The sequence below is a fragment of the Fistularia commersonii genome, chromosome 25 (genome assembly GCF_037954325.1).
Source record: "Fistularia commersonii isolate RoL2024-O1a breed Wild chromosome 25, RoL_Fcom_v1.0, whole genome shotgun sequence".
NCBI classification, from domain to species: domain Eukaryota; kingdom Metazoa; phylum Chordata; class Actinopteri; order Syngnathiformes; family Fistulariidae; genus Fistularia; species Fistularia commersonii.
This window is the reverse complement of record NC_141308.1, coordinates 9770614-9784807: the sequence shown is the minus strand read 5'-3', so window position 1 is coordinate 9784807 and position 14194 is coordinate 9770614. Positions and strand designations below refer to the sequence as shown.

Here is a 14194-nt window from a genome sequence, read left to right as displayed (position 1 = left end):
TAATTCTGTAATCAACATTAAAAACTGTTGTTTCTGAATGTAATGACATTCAACCTTGTACAGTTGTTGTAAAACCATTCAAAACAAACAGACAGATTTGAATTATTTGGGATTTATTAAAAAATATTAAAAAGTTGATGGGAATGACAAGAAAAGTTCCTCAGTTTAAACATGTGTCCTTATTTCCATCGTGTTTGTCATTGTTATTATGTCACAGAATGAGGCTCAGCTCTGCCGCCTCCCTCCATCAGGATCATGTCTGAGTCATGAGGGCCTGGTACTCCCTCTGGTGGGCCATCAAACGCAGGAACACTTTGTACTTCCTCTGATAGAAGCTGGAAAAGGTGTTGGATATTATGCAATTACCCCTCAAATGCAAACATAATTATTTACTTTCCAAGATTAAATGTCCACGATACTGTATATTAAAACTTCATGGGGGGCATTTAATTATTTAGACAAAAGACTGAGAGGATAGCTTCTGTTAAATAATAAATTACTTGCAATAAACAAATGACAATGAAAGGGATTGGAGCCTGTGTCCTAAGAGGTCTGTAATTGTACATATTGAGCTTTACATTCTGGGAAAAACAAATCAGTTATTTCAAGCCATATAAATTTCAGACTTTTTCAACCTTGAAAATTTGGATAACCTTCCACAAAATGAGGAGATGGATTTCTTTCTTTGTTTCATTACCCCCTTCAGCTTTTTAACTTGACACGAGGAATTGTAATGGTAATAAGCATGATATTGATGGTTTTCTTAAAAGTCTAGAATAGCGCAAGTTCAGTTGATTGTACCAAAAAAAAGAGGACATGTATTAAAAAAAATGCTAATCATCTCCTGTGCAAACAAAGAATCCTTCTTGAAATCAGCATCATGATGTTTACTGTTTCCCATAACTAATTCAAATATAGTGTTGAAAACCCCAGTATATATATTTATTTTTTATTTTTTTCATATGAAGCCTCCTTTTGTCAAAATATAGAGTCCACTGCTGTATTTGATTCTGTGGAAATTTATGTATTAGGTGAAACTGGACATGCATATAGCTGGTATGAAAGAAGATGATGTATTTTAAGGGATTAACTTGTGTTTTTGATCACACTTCGACTGGATTTGTTCTCTCAATATGTAACATACTTATCAACTAAATAAACCATCAGCTTTTGTTGACCTTTTAGTGTCTTGAGGAAGACATTAAATTCAATTAATGCCCAGACAAGAACAGGGAAAAAAAGCCAGCCTCACCTCTGGAGTCTGCAATCTGGATATACAACTTTTCCAACTTTGGCCATTTTCCCCATGGCCTCCTAAAACATGACGTACAGTGAAAATATCACTCAATAAATTATGTTGCGCACATTCAGTTTCAGGACAGTTTTTTTTCTTTTTTTCCCCGAGACAGTTTATGACTTATGCAGCACAGGGCCTCCCTGCTGTCTAAACCCACCAAATCCAGGCAGCAGGGTGTTTGCGGCTCATCGGATCAGACACAACAACTGCCTGCTGCACTTACTGTTGGAAATTGGTTGACAGGTGCAGCCTAGTCCAAACAATAAACTCTTATTTTTAGTATTCCGGCTTGAAAGGCAGGGCGATTTATTTTGCCGCCTGCCTAGGCTCATATGTTAGAAGAGATAAGTGACCTGGTGGAAGATACATGAATTCCTAGTATCTTGCAGACACGGTGTATAAATCTGACTATTAAAGCATCAAGTGCAACATTTTAACAGTGTAATTTTGCATCTAGGTTTCATCCAGTAGGTGGAAGCAGTGAGTCAGAAATGATTTGGGTGTAGGGCTTGCCTTGAGGGATGGGCAAAACAGGGGCACAATGAGTATCATACTTGTCAGAACTTTTATATTGATATATATCATATAAGCTCCTCAAATATGAAAAAGGTGAGATTCTGAAAGTTAAATACAACTGATTAACTATTTTAATAATTTTAAAGCAATGTTTTGACAAATTTTAAATGGGGCTTTCACTGTAATCTGCAAATGGCTTTTTCAATGTTGTTGAAAACAATCAATTACATTTACTGAACAAGTTTAGTATTACAAAAGGGGCAGCAAATTTACAAAATGAGGGCAGGACTGTTTAAAAAGTAATAATAAATAAAGACAATATTTCAATGAAAAAGAACCATGTCGAGATGAAAAGGCAACGCGTTCATATAAAAATTGACCTCAGTACGCAAGTGGGTGGGATTACCCTGATGAAATTTCAATAGTTTCAACAAGCCCAGTCTTTATTCTTGGTATGTGGTTTCACAGCCATATTCCTCTTCTTGTCTCTGCATTTTCCCATGTCTTAACTCGCTTTGCATGCTGTGTGTGTGTGTGTCTCACTCCACCTGTATTGTGCTGTACTTCTGGGATGCACATGCACCCAACACTGCTGCTCCCACCAGCACAGCCTCCTGCTGGTCTGGTAACACCACTGGCAATCCTGGAAGAGATACCATCCATAAAAATTCTGCCAAAAGCTATCTAAATAGCTTCCTATGTAACAAATAAGCAACTACATTGAAAGCAGGTAGCAAGTATTTTCTTCGATTTTTACTTCCGGGTTGCAGCTGTTTTCTAGAGACCATTTCCCATGAGTTTTGATGGGCATTTTCAGAGACATCTCAGTTGTTTGACAGGCAGAGATCATGCACAAATCCTCACTTTTTTTGTTTATCTGGACATGATGACAGCTGTTACTGGAGCTGCAGCCATCAAGCATTTATAAATAATTAGGTGGTTTACAACTGGTAAATCAAGTAAGTGGGGAAATAACACTTAATAAAATTGGTTGTAAATATTAATGACAGAAAATGGGGCAATTCAATTTTGTTTAATATCTATAATTATATAATCAGCATTACCCTCCAGAAGTTATGATTCATAACAAAACATTGCTATTTCAGATTATAGAACTTTGTGTCACTTAAAATGAAAGTGATTAAGGATTTAAATACATTTCTAGGAAAAGCAGAGATCTTCCAGGATAGTTTGCTTTTCCCCGTTAGTATACATGTGGCTCCCAGGGCAAGTAATTTGGTCAGATGTTTAAGATTTCCAAGACACATATGAACCCTGAATTGAAAACACTGCCCATCAAAAATATTAAGTCATGGCTCCCGTTATTTTATTTTATACCTGTAGCATTTGCATGAATCTGTACGAACAGCACATTTTTGCTCAAGCCTCCACACAGGAAGAGGGTTCTGATGTCATGTCCTGCCTCTTTCATGGTCTCCAGAATATGAAGTGTACCCAGCTGAAACCAGAGGAAGACAATCAAGAGGAGTAAGGTTACAAAGATTAAAAAAAAAGGCCTTCCTTGCACGGATGGAAGGGCTGTGGGTTGGAGGAAGTCACTTGAAACACGAACACTTGAGACTCACAGCGAGGGCTTGAACTGTAGCTAAATAGAGCACGGCAAGGTCATCCAGGGTTTGAGAAAGAGACAGCCCGATCACCTGCAAAAGAATAAGATGCACAAAAGCTCTTGACTGCTACTTCTAGGCGTATTAAAGTTGTTACTGCCAGATACTTGGTTTAATATAATTTAGATTGGGGCCAGAAACCTTGATTAGTACATGGCTATCGTTCACCCATCTCAAATCAGTCCACTAATAGTCAGTCAACTATTTTTTCCAGTAAACTGGTTCCCCGCTTCCTGGAATTACAAATATGGCCTGACAACAATAAATTGCTCAATGAACAGAGAAAATCATTTTAGTGGGTTATCAGTTCTCATCTTCAACAGAGATGCACTGCAACACATTAAGAGTAAAGATTATTTTTGTGATAAAGAACTCATAATTATGAGAGGCTCTTAGCGTGACTACCCACTGTAGCCAATAAAATGAAACCAGAAGGAAGATTCTTTTTTTTTTTAAACTTTAATAGGGACTGTGTGGGTATTAGACCGGTCTACCTTGGAGCCGAACATTCTTGGTTCGATTCCCTTTTGAAGTGTTGTTGAGTAAGACACTGAACCCTCAAACTGTTTCCCTGGCGCTGAACATAAGCTGCCCTTTGCTCATGGCTCATCCATGATGGGTTAAATGCAGTCTTCAAATTTCATCGCAGTTGTGCTGTATGAATAAGTGAATGTGACAATAAAGGTCTTTCATTCATGTGATGTCAAAGGAGAGAGATATTTACCCCTGCTGGCATTTGTGCCAAACCAAGATTCTCAGCAGCTTAGTGTCTTTGTAAATTATCATTATTCAGCAGCATTCACTCTTCAGCATGTCATCCAGGTTACCTCACATCTGTCAAACTGGTATTTAAGGATTTTGGGTCATTATAATTGGAGTTACATAAGGCCAAGAGCTAGTTACACTTGGTAACAAAGAGCATTGTAACCCCCCCCCTTTCTGCTAAGAAATCGATTCCTGTTTGTTGTTATCCCAACTTGAAAACTTAACAGATCATTATTTTGAGTGACTCAACTGATCAGTACGTTATATACATTCCAGTGATGCTTAGATGTTGATATCTTGTTAAATATAGGTCTATTTTAGAACAGCCAATGTCAGCTCTTTGATTTAGATACTGATAGCAGCTTATTTTGATACCTTGGTGTTCTAAAATTGCATCGTAAGGTGATCCAGAACCAACATCGACCAAATGTTTATATCCATAAAATTAAATGGAACCCCTTTTGAAGCTGACACATTTTACCGCATCCCCAGCAAGGCTTGACTCATGAGCCCTCACCATGCCCTTCAACGTGGGGTCAGCCAGCGGTGACCTGTTCCCATGAAAATCTGGCCACACATGAAGACTGGATCCAAGCAGGTCAACAGCACTACCAGAGTTCGCCATTATACTCAGGTGATCATTCAAGTAGCTGTAGATGTTCTCGCCACTGAAAGGAACTCTGTGGTGAAAAAGAAGAAAAATAATTGATTCAAGAAAAGTTCTGTCTTATACATGTTGGACTATTGGTGACAAAATTCATAATCATTTCATGGAGTATGTTTTTTTCCCTTTTTAGTCAATTTTTATGTATTTGGGTTGGCTTTGAAGATTACTTTCACTTTAAGTTAGGTAAAACTGACAGTTTAACAACAAATGTGAGTTACATGAAATTAAAAACTTATTGATAAGTTGCCCATGTTTATGCAAGAGTGACTGGCTAAATGTCAGATACAGAGAGAAATAAAGAAACACTTATATTAACCATGAGTGTCAGTGATATTGATTTTTCAAGTTTCAGTATGCTGCTTCTGACTCATGTATGATAAATGTTACAAGAATCAGATAATGATATAACTGTGTTTAAAAACATGTTTGTGGATCTGCAGCGAACGACCTGTGATGAGAATCTGGGGAATGATGCGCTACAACATGCAGCCTCACTAAGCCTCTAATCTCAGCTTACTTAACGTTATTTTTCGTCAGAGGACGACAGCTGGGCTAAAATGTTTTGGGAGAGCAGGGGCCCGGGTGTAGGAGCAAACCTCTGCCTTGCTTTTTCCTGCAGCTGGATGTAAGCAGCGTGGCCTTTTACCATGTGGTCAATCTGAGGGCGGGGAGAGATAGAAAGAGAGATGGTCGCATGACTGGTTGCACTAATGTTATTATGGATTCATGACTCAATTGTTTTTTTTATGACTCATCTCATTTCTAAAAAAATTGTAAAAAGCCCCATCTTCGTTTAGAGGTCAGATTGAGTTAAAAGCATTGTCAAAGGCACTAAATAAATTGCTGAGTTTTTAACAGAAGATATATTAATTATTCCTTGTGGTATTTCATGAAAAGCAATAATAAAACTGTGGTATTAATTGAAACTAAATTCTAATCAAATCAATACAATATGCATGACCAATAGCACATCTTTTATTAGCACTTATTTTCCTATTATGTTTAGCCATGCATTTTCATGATCAGATCAGTAAGGGGTACATTAAACGCTTGCTTGGCTCATTTCATAAAAAAATCAAATGAATAACAATAACAAATGAATAACAAGGTGACTACAACTGATCATTATGACTGAAACAATTCATCAAAAATTCTAGAGACATGGCTGTAACATAAATATGATTATTTTCTTTGGCCACAATAACCTTGAAGAGAGAATCTGATATAATCCCTCTTTGCACCTCAATTAATTTTTAGAAAATTAACTTAGCTTATACAGAGACAAAATGGGATTAAAAATACAATTTAGATTCAGAGATTCAAAGTGTGTGCTCTAAAAGTCTTAAGTCAAAAAGTGAAAATATCTTTGGTGCTACAAGTGCAGCCATGAGCATTCTTAGATATCATAATCCTGACCAATGCACTCTATATTTCAAACATTATTAAATCACTTAATAAACATGACAAAAAATATTGAATGAGTATCTAAGCAAATCAGATGGATTTTAACTCTTCCTGCATGTGATGTGAGCAAAAGCACATGGACTTTGCAAGTTGTAAATCTGCGCTTGATAACATCTGGGTTAGTTTTATTTCTGTCTCTATGGCTAACAGACTGACCAGTCGGCCCGTAGCACTCTGTCCTCCCTCATTGAGCCACAGGTCAGGCACCATGGCAGACAGGCAGGGTCCCCACACTCCAGGGACAAAAACAGGCTTCTCACTGATCTGGCTTGCATGAGGAAGGAAGCATTTTTAGTGGGGACTATTTATGAATAAATCGAATAAAAGATACTAACAGTGAGTTCACAACTATAAAAGAGTTTTGTTCTGATATGAAGGGCCCCTCTCAGATGACTAATGTTGGCTCAGGCTGGGCTATTTAGGGCTCTACAACAAAATAAAAATATACTGCAAGAAGGAAAGAAAAAAGATGAAAGATAAGAGTTGCAATATCACATCATTTTTTCAGACTGCTTAAGACTTGCTATCTGTAAAGTGACAGCAGGATTTGATTATGAATCTGAAAAGCCACACCAGACTTCATACAGAATGCTCTTTTGTCTGCAGTAAAAATATTTAACAACCCTTTTGGACCAATGCACAAAGGATTAAAAAGAACTATTAACACGTTACAACTAAGAGTTACTTCACACAAGTATGCTATAAAGAACGGCTGTTAAAGATAAAGATAATCTATGGACAAAGAATAATCTGAGAGAACTCGAAAAATGAGAAAAAAACAGTAGTGCAATCTATATATATACATATATGAAGTGTGATTTCTTTATTGACTGAGTACTGCATTCAGAAGATTTTCACAAAGCACCAAAATGAGGACAATATTTTTGATTATTTTTGATTTACCAAAAATCAGAACAATGGAAACAATCTGATCTTTTGATCTGTATCTCGTAACAGTAAAATTGTGTTTCACAATGTCTAATTTGTAGAAAAAGAAAGAAAAACATTTGACCAAGTCAAAATTTTGGCCAGCTCTCTTAGCTATCTTATTTTTATATTTTATCCTTCATAGAAGATATACGTGGAAAAACAAACGTTTCAGTGACAAACATTTATTTTGGTTTTTATCCTTTTTATTATAGATACAAAACATAATTTCCTAGTTTAGGAGAATAGTATTGATGTCAGTAACACTTAAAAATATACGTACTCATCATCAATAATCTACAGGAAAGAGTAGAATGTCACATTTGAGAGTAGATGTAATAAATGTTCCCACCGCCATGTGACAGGAAGATGTCCCACAGATCATGGCCATGCGTGATGTGATTGGCTGGTCCTCACATGGCAGGTGAAAACCTCGGACATCAGCACCGATCACTCCTGAAAAAGGTAAATCAGAAGTAGAAGACCTGTGTGAAAAGAGCAATATCTACTTTACCTGATATAAAGTCTACAAAAACACAGCCATTTTCTAGCCAGGGGGACAAATGGCAATGCTTATCGGAGCCTTTGAACTCACCCACCCGCAGAATTCACCAACAACGCTAACTGCTGGAATAATGTCTGTCAAGCTGGTTCTAGTTTAAGAAAAAAGGATAGCTGATGTGTGGGCGCCGGGGGTCCACATCATAGTGACATGTACAGCAACTCAGAGAGCTTGTGTGTGTGTGTGTTTTTTAAATAGTGCTTTAACCTATGCCTTAAGAAACAATGCAGGCTGAGCCCAGGTCACAGCTACATGTGCAGAGTTAAGACAGACCAAAACCAGATGGTCTAATGCATGATGCAGGGAACGCAGATCTAGTGATGCTTCTAAACTAAAATGTCTGCCTACTACCGATGTAAATCTGTGCATGGGTGAATGTCCTGTGATTTTATGCGCGCTGGCACATCTCGGCTGTTCCCACTCTTTTCCAGAGATCATATTCCAGGACATTCCAAGTGTGAATTTCATTGGAGTGACACAAGGAGAACAAAATGTATCTGTCTAATTTTTCAGAGTTGCTATAATCTATAATTTCAACACACACATAGCCAAAAAAGAACATGACTGCAAAATAAAGGTTGGATTTTTATTTGACATTGACCCTTAAACTGCAGACATCAAATCTGTTCAGAACCAGCTAAATTAAAGCAAATCTGCTACAGCATGGCTGCTCTAAGTATAACTTCTACTAATAATTCATTCTATTCAGTGGATGAATGTGTTTTCTCTTGACCGAGCAGCAAATACTCATCAGAGCAGGACAATTACACATCTTTACAAGAATAACCAATTTATCCAACTAGTTGAAGTGATGTTGTCCATAAACAATTTCAGTGTTAATGATCTGTGAGGTTATGTTAGCAAGAGTGCTGAACAAAGATTTCAACTAGTTTTTAAGGAGAAAACATTTTTCCATTACTGTTTTCCAGGCTTTAAAAGTTCTTTGGGCTGTGCCATAACCCTCCATTTACTAAACTACATCAAACTACACATTTACACCACGATCAGTGTTTTCCTATACTCATCCCTTGAAAATAAAACAATTCGACCTAAATATGATCATTTTTGATTTGCACCATTGACAAAGTTTTTATATTAGTTTGTCAAAATCACCCAAATAAGAAATCTACAAGTCCACTATGCTCAAAAACACTGATGTCCTTAGTCACATAATTATACTGTGAATATATATATATATATATATATATATATATAGTTTCCCTTGATGACCAATTTGTTTTACAAGAAAGGATGTTCCATTTCCTCTTTCCAGTTGACCGATTGCACAACTAAAGTTCCAAACAATTTGATATTTCTGCAGTTTGTCACACGACTACACAAAAGTGGCCATTTGGAACTATACCATCAAGTGAATATCCTCTTCTAACTGGCCAGCAGGTTTGTAGTAATTAAACAGCTCATTGTATCACCTCGTCAGAAATGCATTATAATTCACTACTAAATCACCTAGAAATGTCAATAACATTAAAAAAATAATTTTATGTAATCAAGACAATCACTTTAAAAATTGGCCAAAGTTAATGAAGTTAAGGAAGATAAAACAAAGAGAAAGAAAGTGAATTCTCATCAATATGAAATAGGAAACAACTGTACTTTATCAGAGAATGCTGTTTTTCCACTCAGCAAGATTTTTGCAGAATATTGCTTGTGGTTCAGGTTACTTTACATTACACATAATCTTACAGCAGTTTAGGGCTGTGGGTGCAGCCTGTGTGAATTTTGAGAAATGTTTCAGTACTTGACTTAATGCAAAAAACATGTTTCCCACTGGAATAATCCTTTATCCATGTCCCTCCGATATTAAACAATATAATGTTCATTTATATGGTGCCGCTTACATTGTGGTTTTCTATATAAAATACCTAGGCCTCCGGCATGAGCGTCAATGAGGGAAGCTCCCACCGCAGTTCCTGGGTCCAAACACAACTCAGCTGCTGCCTCCTGGGTGAGGCCCCCTCCGACTGGAGTCCCTGGAGAACAAGTCTCGCTGCCTAAATTCCATTGTAGATGATGTGTTGGAAAGATCATAATACATACAGTTAGAAAACATTCCCACAGCCCCTTATCTTTTCGGGGCTACAATAAACAATTAAGCTTATCACGGGCAATAAAAGACACAGGGATGTGGTTCATTTTCTGTTGCTTTACCTATTTTGGAAAAGTTGTTCTCTACAAGGTCCTCCAGTCCAATGGCAGACCAAAAACTGACATCCCATCCCCCCGGTGGGCAATATGTCCATTTACACACCAGAGTACACAAGGATCTGCCACAGAGTTAACACACCTTTCAAGATTCCATCAAAAGAAAAGACATTTAATGAACACAAATTCAACATAATAAGGGTGCATTTGCACAGTATCTTTTAAAGGCCGGGGAGTTTGTGAGAAAAAACTCGGAATTAGCCCTGTTATCAAGGACATGTCTGGTATTTCAGTGAGACAGCAATGTGATGCAAGGATGGTGTTAAAGCAGGGCAACAAACTACTTTGTAGAATTCTGGACTCCATAAAAACAAGTGACTCACAGTAACTGATATACCAAAGGTAATGCACTCATTCGACATATTTCCCACTGGTAGGTGGAATTGGTTCAAGAGTCTCACCTGACTGGAGCAAGAAGTACACATAAGACTTAAACTGTTATCCTCCATACGGTTCATGCTAACATATACAAAATTATTTTTGGAATATCTTTCTCTTGGAAGTAAAACACAGGAGACACACAAGAGAACTATTTAGCTTAAAAATAGAATGTCAAATTTTTTTTTAACTAAACTGCCATAAACCATTCCTTATGAAATAAATTGAAAAAAAAAAATTGAAATAAAAAGCTTTACAATAAGCTAGAAAAGGTTTTCTTGTAATAATCAAAATATTATACTCAAACGTGCAAATAAGATGTTCTGATTACTTCTATGATATTCAGCTAGGCTATACACACACCTCATCAATTTCTCAAGCATGTTCTATGAACCACCAAACTTTTCATTTAAACAGCAGCCTTGTAGGACAAAAGCAAAAGTTAAAAAGAAAAAAAAAAAAAAAGAAAAACATAAAGCAAACAAAAAAGACCTTGTCAAAGAGCCTGTTGCCTTCCAAGACAGAAAGTCTGGAAGGTCAAAAAAGTGAGTAGCTTTGCTCCAGCAGATCTCCTTCAGATTCTGCAGGAAAAACACAAGAAAGGTAAGTTTGTGAAAAATAAAGTAGGGGATAGGGGTTTGAAGAATCTGTCCATCAGATAAAGGTGGGCAAGGCAGAAAATAACACCAAGCACATGCTGACCTGCCTGAAAAACAACAATAAAACATCTAGTGAGTGGCTATGACCTCACTCACCTCTCACCTCTTTAAGCCAGAGCAGCTTAGGGGGTTGCATCTCTGGTGACATGACCCCTCCCACCCTGCCCAGGACCCCGTGGCCAGTGTGTGTAATACGAGCGGCCTGCTCTGCAGCACGATGGTCCATCCACATCACCACATTCTTTTGTTTGTCACCTGGGGATGCCAGGAAAGATGTATGAGGGGTGCGGGGTGGTTTAAATGGAATGTAAAATAATCCAAAAATTCAGCTGACTGGATAATATTGCAATCTAAAGTTAGCCTGTTCGATTAGGAGATGGTTTACAGTCCCTTTAATCTCCGCTTCCCCGCGGTCTGTCTTCGCTGGAGACAAAAAAACAGCTCCAGGGTTAATTTCTCAAGCTGACCCTGACCTTCGACCCTCCTGTGAAGGAGGGGATATTCCCCTCAGGGATCAATACTTTACATTACATCTCTCATCTTCACTCTACTGAACAGAGCAATGTATAACTCTGTGCAGACCAACTACTTTAGGGTTTTTAGAGCCCATAACAATACAGAGATTTGGTCATTAAAGAATACAATAATATTACACTGTTTTCTTATATATACACACATATATATACACAGAGAGGGGGAGAGAGAGAGAGAAAGAGAGAGAGAGAACATAAGATAATACTTTATTTATCCCTGTTTGAGAGATTTGATACTGTAGGTACAATTAGCTAACCATATTTGAAGTATCAAAAGTACACATACTTGTGATGTTGATGTCCAAATCTATCAGTATTAATGTCCAGTGGCACTGGAGCTTCTAAGTGTCATTGCTGATCTCATTTCAACAAAATACTCTTGAATAATGGCTTACAATCACCTGTAATGAATATTTGATGTTGAAATTGAACTCTGGACTTGGACAATGGACATTTAGTGTTGATTTGTCTGGTCAATACCAGTTTAATATCACCCAAAATATGTTAAAAGTGACAGATCAGTAAAACACTGGTATCAGCTGATTCAGCTGGCAGACAAATACATCATCAAGGTTTTAGCTTAATTTTCATAGTGTGCTGTTAGTTCCTAACAGGAAAATTATAATTCTTATTATCAATGATAGCAAAAAGTAGATGTAAATGTTGTGGACTGTTTCGCTCACCGTCCTGATTGACAGCTACGGGCTGGAAGCTTTGGTCCAAAACCACGAGAGAGCAGGTGGCGTCAAAACCAATCCCTTGGATGTGCTTCCTCTCTACACCCTGGGCCACTCTCTAAAAAAAGACACACTCAAATCTTTGATACAATCAAGATACTCAGAAACCCATTTTCCAATGTAGATCTACTTTGGTAGATCATACCTAACGTATCTAACACTACACAAGTAATAACACCTCTATTTAAATTCCTTTGGGCTGTCCATTAAAAGACTTTGATTCATCCTTACACATCAAAACTAATAACTTTTCCATTGTTCAATTGTAATCATTTGAAATTTGGACATTTATATGAGATTAATTATACTATTTGGGCATTAAAGACTGACTGGAATCTGCATGTTGCGGATTTATCCACTAAGTCTCGTTGGAAATGTTTTGTTCCTTTTTGCTGTTAAGATCATTGTTTTGCTTATTCTTATCACATTTATTTTTGTTTTATTAGTTAATTTCAATTTCAATTGGAACTTCAGATTTGCAGTCATTTTAAAAAATTTTCAAGTAGAGTTTTGCCAATTCTGAAAGCCTGTCTCCTGAAGTGCTTTGAACGAGGGGAGAAAAATGGAAAACAATTAAAAAAAAAAGTACCCGGACAACAGTGCAGCATTTCTCCCAGATCTCATTGGAGGACTGGACGTAGTGGTCGGATTGGGGCTCCCAAATGCTGATGGGCTCCTCCGCGGTTGTCTTCACCAGACCCTCCCGGGTCACCAGTGCCGCCCTCACGCTGGCAGTGCCCACATCCACCCCGACAAAATAGACCTCCGCCATGTGGGAGCCTGCAGGGAAGGGTCAGGGCGGATACTGAGCGGAATAACCGTCGATCTCCACATTTACTAGCTGAATAGAATAACTTAACATACACATGAAATCCCTTGTTTACCTTGTGCTCGGACAAGTGATTCTGTTGCGGCGAGGTGCTTCAAGCTGCAGCGTAAGTAATCCAGCCTCGTGCCGAAAAACCAGTTTAAGCACACTTCTAAATGAAATATCACACGTGTTTTGCTGCAGGTAACTAAACTTACCAGAGGACACAAATCTTATTTCTGCGTTTGTCCCATAATTTGTTAGTTGGTATGACTGTACTTTGAGCCGGAGACTCCGGTGGAGGACGGAAGGCGAAAGGGAACAGAATTAGCGAAGTCGCGTTTTACTGCAGAGCCGCACGATTGAAAACAGTCTTTGGTTTCTTCTGGAGAACATGTTCCTGTGCAGGCTTGACACTGAATTGAATGATTTCACCAAAAGCATATCGATACTTCGCTTTCATAAATGTATAGATATATGTATATATATATATACATATATATCTATATATAGAGATATATATGTATTTTTTTTATTTATTTATATATTTAAAACCATGCTTTGCCCCATTAAGTTACTTGCTCAGTAAAAAGTATAGTATTTTTAAAAGTATTAAAAGTAATAGTATTTTTATATTCAAACTGTTTGCCGCACCCCCTGAATTTTCCGAGCTTGTCATTTAAGTTCCAATTTTGTTTATGAATTCCAGCTTAATAATCAATGTTTAAAGTATTTTTCCTATTCATACATTGAGATAAATCTGGGTGTCATTATCAATTTGGCTATGCTCTTTGTTCATTCTATTTTATACATATTTTTTATTGATCTTCAATAATGTGACACTTTTACTTGTCCAATGTCTAAATACATTTTTTTTTCTGGTATTGTGCTTCATACTTAACAAAGTCCAGTTCAAATCAGCTGTTTCGTACTCTCCCAGTAGATTTCTATTCTGAAAGATAGACAAATGCTTTAAAGTTTTAATCCTCATCTTAATCACTCCAATGGCTTGCACCCCAGGTCGCTCATC

The 14194-nt window shown here is 37.3% G+C and overlaps 1 protein-coding gene across 3 annotated transcripts; it reads right to left on the bottom strand.

Moving 5' to 3' along the window:
• Window positions 1–196: 196 nt before the first annotated feature.
• fggy (FGGY carbohydrate kinase domain containing) lies at window positions 197–13462 on the bottom strand. Of its 3 annotated transcripts, XM_086172846.1 has the most exons (17): window positions 13383–13462; window positions 13241–13305; window positions 12946–13136; window positions 12303–12414; window positions 11190–11341; window positions 10920–11008; window positions 9996–10111; window positions 9710–9838; window positions 7617–7720; window positions 6494–6601; window positions 5470–5531; window positions 4724–4886; window positions 3400–3474; window positions 3152–3272; window positions 2362–2456; window positions 1253–1314; window positions 197–335 (listed from the first exon to the last, which is right to left on the bottom strand). In XM_086172846.1, the coding sequence occupies exons 3-17, from the start codon at window positions 13126–13128 to the stop codon at window positions 254–256; spliced, it is 1653 nt and encodes a 550-aa protein (XP_086028972.1). In that variant the 5' UTR covers window positions 13129–13136; window positions 13241–13305; window positions 13383–13462; the 3' UTR covers window positions 197–253. The 3 variants fall into 3 exon arrangements, with proteins under 3 accessions (XP_086028972.1, XP_086028973.1, XP_086028974.1); XM_086172847.1 differs by lacking the exons at window positions 13241–13305; window positions 13383–13462 and having other exon boundaries at window positions 12303–12412; window positions 12946–13122; XM_086172848.1 differs by lacking the exons at window positions 12303–12414; window positions 12946–13136; window positions 13241–13305; window positions 13383–13462 and adding an exon at window positions 11906–12006.
• Between the last annotated feature and the right edge of the window lie 732 nt (window positions 13463–14194).

Bases quoted from the DNA above. Each gene is read 5' to 3' on its own strand.
- fggy (XM_086172846.1), bottom strand. From the start codon at position 13,128: ATGGCGGAGGTCTATTTTGTCGGGGTGGATGTGGGCACTGCCAGCGTG. The intron at 12,415-12,945 runs GTACTTTTTTTT...GTCTTTTTTTAG, and splicing joins AATGCTGCACTGTTGTCCGG to AGAGTGGCCCAGGGTGTAGA. The intron at 7,721-9,709 runs GTATTTTATATA...TACCTTTTTCAG, and splicing joins CGCTCATGCCGGAGGCCTAG to GAGTGATCGGTGCTGATGTC.